The sequence below is a fragment of the Nematolebias whitei genome, chromosome 23, assembly GCF_014905685.2.
Source record: "Nematolebias whitei isolate Nwh7 chromosome 23, NemWhi1, whole genome shotgun sequence".
Lineage (NCBI taxonomy): Eukaryota > Metazoa > Chordata > Actinopteri > Cyprinodontiformes > Rivulidae > Nematolebias > Nematolebias whitei.
In genome coordinates this window covers 12,580,649-12,587,985 of record NC_056520.1, presented here as the reverse complement: position 1 = coordinate 12,587,985, position 7,337 = coordinate 12,580,649, and the positions used below count along the sequence as shown (strand labels likewise).

Here is a 7,337-nt window from a genome sequence, read left to right as displayed (position 1 = left end):
CTATAGTATTATAGCTCTATAATACTATAGCACTATAATACTAAAGTACTATAATACTATAGCACTTTAATACTATATTGTATTCTAGTAATAAAGTACTATAGTATTATAGCACTATAATACTATAGCACTATAATACTATGTTGTATTGTAGTAATAAAGTACTACAGTATGCGTGTACTTTCATATAAACAGACGTCCGTGTGCAATTAGGCTCCAGTGTCTGTAGACTCACCGCCGGCTGCGTGTCGGCCAAACACAGCTCAAAGTCCAGCAGAACTTCGGGCTCGACTTTGAGTTCTGAACACAGAACCTTCACCAGCGCCGGGTGGTGCTTCTCTGCCTGGACAGAACCAACAGAACCCATCAGTTTCTCTACCTTCTCACCTCATCCCAGAAAACAAACCAAACGTTCTGTAACGAGGGACGTACAAATCATCACAAACAACTTTCACATTAATGTCCCGCATGGGGTCAAAAAGTTCTGCTGCATAAATAACATAAAAGTTCTATAAACTAATAGAAACAAAAAAAAAAATTAAAAGATTTTAATCCTGTTTTACCATCTACCGTGTTAAAAAAGGAAGATGTAAAAAAAAAGAAGCTGTTTCCACTGACAACACGTGATGGTTTTGTTTCGTTACCGTGTTGGAGGCGGAGGAAGCGTCTCCAGATGAAGAAGAGCCCGCCTCCAGCTCCTCCTGAGCGGCGGTGGCAATGATTGGAACTCTGACGGAAACAGAAACACACAGGTGAGCAGCTTCTGCTCTCTCCAGCGTGTCCTGGGTTTCCCCTGGGGTCTCCTCCCAGTTTGACATGACCACATCCCTTCCTTAGAGAGACTTCCAGGGAGCACCATGTGCCCGAACCACCTCAACTGGCTCCTCTCGATGTGGAGGAGCAGCGCCTCTACGCCGAGTCTCTTCTGGGCCTGTATCCATGATCTCATTCTTTTGGTCACTACCCAGAGTTCATGACCATAGGTGAGGTAGGATCGTAGACTGACCAGTAAACGGAGAGCTTTGCCTTACAGCTCAGCTCCGTCTTCACCACAACAGACCAGCACAGAGTACGCAATACTGCCAGTTATATCAACCCATCTATTGATCTCACGCTCCATTCTCCCCTCACTTGTGAACAAAATCCTGAAATACCTGAACTCCTCCACTTGAGCCAGCACCTCATCTACAACCCGGAGAGGACAATTCACCTTTTCGCGACAATAAATAAACAGCAATAAAAGCACAAATCACATTTTTGACGGTCTTAGGTAGGGAGATGTGACTTCACCTTGGCGATAAGTCTTAATTGGAAAAAATAAATAAATCACAACTGTGTTATTCTGTTTATCTGATTTTAAAGCATTATAAAACAAATAATAACAAAACACTCAGATTCCTGACAGCAGAGTGACTAAATGAAGACAAGGGGCCAAGATTGTCAAAAGTATCACATTTACCAAAGCTGACGAGTTCAACTTCATTTCCATTAACATTAAAAATACGTAATTTTAACCAGGCTTTAATGCCATTCAGGCAGTTTGAGTGATTCAAGTGGACACTCTCTAGCTTAACGAGCAAATAAACCTGGATATCATCTGTAAAGAAGTGAAATAAGTTATGTTTCTTGAAAATGGACCCCATAGGCAACACAACAAAATACAAGGACCGAAGGTACATCCTTGAGGGACCCCACAAGTCATTAGATCTGCAGAATAGAAGAATTCCCCCCAATAAACAGAAAAACTCTTGTTGGTCAGGTAGAACCTAAACCAGGATAAAACTGTACCTTTGATACCAACATCCTGCTAAAGTTGTGACAACAGGGTATTATTGTCCAGAGTATCATATAATAAAGTACACTCTGTAGTATTTGTGAAAACTTGCAGCTTGTTTTACCCGTCATTATTAAATGTGTTCAAAATGTTTCACTGCGACTTACAGATGGTTCTCCTTATTTGGACCGAAGGAGTCGTTGACATCTCGCTGCAGGTGGATGGCGAGGTGAGGGATCCTGAGCAGAGGCCTGGGAACGTGGACGAGCCGCTGGACGAGCTTCTCGCCGCTCTGCAGAGACAAGATGTTCGTTTACACGTTGAAAAGGACGTCCTTCAACAAAAACAAACATGCTTCTCTTCACATCCAGGGTAGGAAACTGTCGACTATCAACTAAATATTACAAACGTTTATCTTTAGTCAGTCTAGGATCAAAAACTACACTTTCACCCACATTTTATCTGCCAGATACACATAAAAAATACATTTTTTCTCTCAGCATCACCCAGTAATAAACCTGGTACCTTGACGATGACCCGGCCGGCGATGGTCAGGTCTCGGTCAAACCAGGTGTTCCAGATGCCGCCGCCGTAGCACTCCACCCCAACCTGCAAACAGCCCTGCTTCGTCCTCTTTGACCTCGGCTTCACCTGAGAGAGCAAACCCAAAATAATCTGGTCAGAAACAAACAATACAGCATCCGTATTTCAAATGAAAGGGTGATCTATGCTGACACCCTTATGTCACAAATCACTCCTGAAACTTTTCTCCGTCCACTCCATCCTGCCTGGACTCTCTTTTCCACCCCTTTACTACATTCTCCAGTTTCATGGACAGTGGACTCCAAGAACTTGAAGTCCAGCACCTTTGTGACCTCTGCTCCTTGTAGTCTCACTGTTCCACCGGCCTCCCTCTCATTCACACACATGTACTCTGTCTTACAACCTCCACCTCTCCAAGTTCTCTTCCACCTGTTCCCTGTTCTCACCACAGATCACAATGTCATCTGCAAACATCATAGTCCACGGGGATTCCTGCCTGACCTCATCATCAGTTTGTAAATGTAAATAATGACTCATTTTACATCAAAGTTAGTCATGGAGTTCCTCAGGGTTTAGTACTCGGACCAATACTCTTTATATATGCTTCTATTGAAGCTATCCACTTTGACCTCTCTAAGGGATTTTAAATAATTGGTCAATTCAATGCAAAACTTAATGCAAACATGTTCTTGTTCAGAGTATTTTACCTTGTTTCATAATGTAGCTTGATTTTATTTTGTTTTGTATCGCTACTTTTTACGTTTTATTTTATATGCATTTTATGGCTGTTTATTGTTGACCTGTACCTCATCTGTGTTATTTATCCAAAACTGGTCTCTCTTGTAAATGAGTCCTCGTGACTCAATGAGACTAACCTGTATAAATAAAGGTTGAATGAATGAACGACTCAACTGTAGTATAAAAAAATATATTACTGTAGGTAAAAAATGATTATTCAACTACTTCTGCATACCTTTTGCTATTTTAATCATTCAAATGTGAAAATGTTTAGCTTATTAAGATGGGCGCAATGACGTGTTCTTAAAAGTTATTTATTCAAAATATTTTACTTTATTTACAAAAAAAATCCTCATAAAAATACAAACAGATTTATTAATTAAAAAATGCATTTTTTGCTTCAGCTACTGGCGCTATTTTTATATTCTGATTGTTTTTAGCTTTTAGCTGCCTTTAGCTACTACTTTAGTCTTTTACTAGTTTACCTTTTAGCTAGCATTTTGTTAATTTTAACATTAAGCCATTGCTTTGTTACATTTAGCCAACATTTTGCTAGTCATAGTTAGTATTTGGCTCCTTTTAGCTAACATTTAACATCTTTTAGCTAGCTTTCAGGTCATTTTAGCTTTTAGCTCATGTAGCTGTAACAAATTAGTTCCAGCTCCTTCAGCAGTCTTGCTGCTGTTTAGTTTTCTTTCACACTGATGGTCTAAACTTGTAAGTAAGCCGCCATCTTGGCCTGGATATTCTGCAAGAAGACTTGTTGGGACAATCCTGGCCAAAGTTCAACTAAAAGAACAGCTCTCTGTGAGTGACATGTGGGAGTGGGCGGGGCTTTACCTTAAGGCAGGGGCTGTCGGTGTGCGCTCCGATCATAGAGAAACCGTTTCCTGGCAGGTAACGCCCGCCCACTGCAAAGGCGATGATGCTGGAGAAGTTCCTGGTCACAAAGTACTGCAGAAAGGAAGCTTGTTCATTTTAAACAATAATGATTTGTTAGAGAACATCAACCTCTGATCTTTGACCCTGACCCACCTTGCTGGCTGGCTTAATGTCCCACTGCTCTGTTTCCTTCAGCTCGTTGAATCCAGCCTCCAACAGACGCCGCCGACATTCTTCAACCACTGAACGAGAAGAAGGAATTATTACCCAGAGTAGACCTCGACCGATATATCGGTAAGACCAATATTATAGGCCAATAAAGGCATTTGGGGACCCATCGATATTGGTAATTGTCCCATTATGCGTCAATATAAGCACTTCTAGTTTTCAACCCTAAAAGGCTGGGACCAGCCGTAATTGTACAATGCATCCAGCAGAGGGCGCATGAAGACTGCTTTCAAGTCATGGCCATTCACTTAAGTTTCACTTTCAGCACAGTTGAAGCAGCTAGCAACACAGTGTAGCATATTTTGTCGAACAGAGAATGGCAAGTTTATTGTAACTGATCTGTAAAATCAAAAAGATAAACAATAATAAATTAGCTTCAATCCTCCAACTTGAATGTCATCAGCTACGTGTCTTTCAAGTTAGCAAGCTAACGTTTACATAACCTGGCTTAAAATTTTATCCAGAACAATAAATCTAACGTAGAGGTAAAATATATCAGTTTGTCGTCCTCAATGAAATGCATTGTTTGTCTGAAATCTTTCCTTCTCTACAAAAAATAAATACATTTAAAAAACGTAAATGTGAACGCACATTAAGAAGACCGTTTCAAGACTTTAAGGATTAAAACGGGTTTAAAAGTAGTTGTTTATTAAATTCTTGGGGGGTGGACAAAGCTAAAAAGTTTTCAACCAATATATTCGTTATCAGCATTAACCTTCCCCTCCCAATATTGTATCAGCGATAGCCAAAATGTCAAACTTAGAGCTGGATGACTTGGGCAAGGTTTGCTGAAGATGATGAAACTGAGCTAAAAGGCAAAGGTTGCAGAACACTAGCTACAAGCTAAAAGTGACAGAAAGCTACCAGGAAGCTACAAAAAAGTAGCCAAACACAAACTAGTAGTAGAAATTCACTAATGAACAGTAGCAAAATGCTAAACAAAAAAGCTTAAATTACAAAATGAAAGCTAACAGCATAAAGTAATGACAGTGTAAACTAGCAAATCATTAGCATCATCATCATTAGTATGAAAGTAGTAACTAGTAACAGTTAAAAATACCAAACCCTAACTACCGTAATAGTTTAAAGTAAAAAAATATCCAAAATAAGCATAAGCAGAATTAGCATTAGCAGTTACAAAATTAGCACTCGTCGTAGCTTTGTAAAAAGTTTGAAAATGTCATTTTTAGGTCAATTTTATGAACACTTTATTCTTAAAATACATTTTTTCTGGACAGTGTGTCATAAACCTGTAACGTTTTTATTTCTGAACAAAATAAAAATGGAGGTTTTCAGCAACTTAAAAGACAATTTTAAAACATCGGACACACTTTTTCCCCCTACACAAACTTTGTGAATGTAAAAACTGTGGGAAAATTTTTAAACTTTTATTGCCGCTGTTCACAGGTGAAGTATGTCCACATCCTAAAAAATGACATTTTTATGAGTTTTACACTAATTTTTTTTGGTTAGAAAAAGACTTTAGGGAGTGAAGAACCTGGAGACATTGTGAAATATCTGTCCAACATTTATCTTATCTTGAGCTTGTCCCTGTCCAACTGCAGCCAGACGCTCATCGATGTCCTCTGAGAGAAAACTTTTACAGGTTTCTTATCAAACAAAACCTGAACTTAGAGTCAGAGTTAACCTGTTATCTTACGTAGCTGGATTTAGGGGTAAAGTCTCAGATTTAAGATAGTGTCGTTTCTTCTTTAAGGTTCATTCTTGACTTTATTGTTAATCTTCTGTTTGATTAGCTCTCACATATTTGAATTCATGTCATTAAATTCAAAATGAGCAAAACAAAATCTTAAAAAAAAAGGTCAATTTACACATCTCAGATCTGAACTAAACAGGATGCATCAGGGTTAATAATAATAATATATATATATATATATATATTGTTTTGGAAAGTTTTTCCAGATTTTACCATGATATGGAGACACTCCTCTGTTGACGAACTGCACAAACTCTTTGGCTGCCGTCTGCACTGCTTCTTTCTTCATGATTAAACTCTAGAAAAAGGAAAGTAACACACGGAAGTGAAAATGAAATCTCAGCTGCACAACAGGAAATTATTATCGACACAAACCGCTAACAGCTAGCTAAAAGCTGCTAACTCCAACTCCATGTCGACACATTTCAGAGGCACAAAAACGTCTAAATAACTTATAGGTTTCTATAAATCAGTATGAATTAAACTACAGCATTACAAACCGTTTAAAGGTCAAGCTAACGCGAAGCAAAACCTTTCTCTGCGCTGTCGTCCGATAAAGGAAACAGCAGGTTTCGTGTGACAGCTAGCAGACTGCAGACAGATTTCTGCTTTTCTTCTTCTACGGATCAAAGTCTACTTATAGATTACGGAGAGGAAGCAACTCCCCATAAACCACATGACAGATTATTATTTTTATTTATGGCACTTACCAGCATAAATTACACTTTAAGTCTGACTGAACTCCTCTACAGACAGGAAAGAGGCAGTTGTTTTAAGTTCACAGAGCCCACAGCGACACCCAGCGGTCAGGTGGTGGAATTACAACATTGTATTGGTTTTAAAGCGGCCAGGGGCGACACTAGAATCTGAACTTTAGGGGTGCTTAGCACCCAGTGTTGACAATGGCTCTTGGCTTGAACAATGTGGTGGGCATTGCCGTGAGATGCATTCATAATGTGCCATCTTATTTTAATTTGTAAAAAAAAAAAAAAAGTCTGCATGCCTCTTTTATAATTGTTTATTGTTGGCGCTGTTGTCCATTATCGTCAACATTCTTTGTTGAAATCAGGTCTCTCTTGTAAATGAGTCCTCGGGGCTCAATGGGATTAACCTGTTTAAATAAAGGTTGAATTAATGAAAAAGTGTGTGTGTATGGGGGGACACTGGTGGGGGTGTCTGGGGGTCCTCCCCAAGAAAATTTTGAATAAAGTTAATTAATTCATTCATTCAACCTTTATTTATACAGGTTAATCCCATTGAGCCTCGGGGACTTATTTACAAGAGAGGCCTGATTTCTTTAACAAAGAGTGATGACTACCGTAGACGACAAAGACAATAATAAACGATCATGAAGGATGCATACAAATTGAGATTTTTTTTTTTAACAAGTGAAAATAAAATGGTATTTAAAGGAAAATGTAACAAAACAAAAAAAACAAACAAACAAAAAAAAAA

At 38.8% G+C, this 7,337-nt stretch overlaps 1 protein-coding gene across 2 annotated transcripts in view; it reads right to left on the bottom strand.

Moving 5' to 3' along the window:
• Positions 1–6,670, bottom strand: part of LOC119428960 (aspartyl aminopeptidase) — a 15,022-nt gene extending 8,352 nt beyond the window's left edge. Inside the window, exons 1-8 of one of the 2 annotated variants that reach the window (XM_037696671.1) lie at positions 6,593–6,670; positions 6,096–6,180; positions 4,091–4,179; positions 3,896–4,009; positions 2,300–2,425; positions 1,942–2,066; positions 645–729; positions 236–343 (exon numbers count right to left, since the gene is read on the bottom strand). In XM_037696671.1, the coding sequence (XP_037552599.1) occupies positions 236–343; positions 645–729; positions 1,942–2,066; positions 2,300–2,425; positions 3,896–4,009; positions 4,091–4,179; positions 6,096–6,180; positions 6,593–6,598 (738 nt within the window). In that variant the 5' untranslated portion in view covers positions 6,599–6,670. Of the gene's footprint in view, positions 1–235; positions 344–644; positions 730–1,941; positions 2,067–2,299; positions 2,426–3,895; positions 4,010–4,090; positions 4,180–6,095; positions 6,181–6,382; positions 6,505–6,592 lie in introns of those variants that run through there. The other variant, XM_037696672.1, reaches the window with a different exon arrangement.
• Between the last annotated feature and the right edge of the window lie 667 nt (positions 6,671–7,337).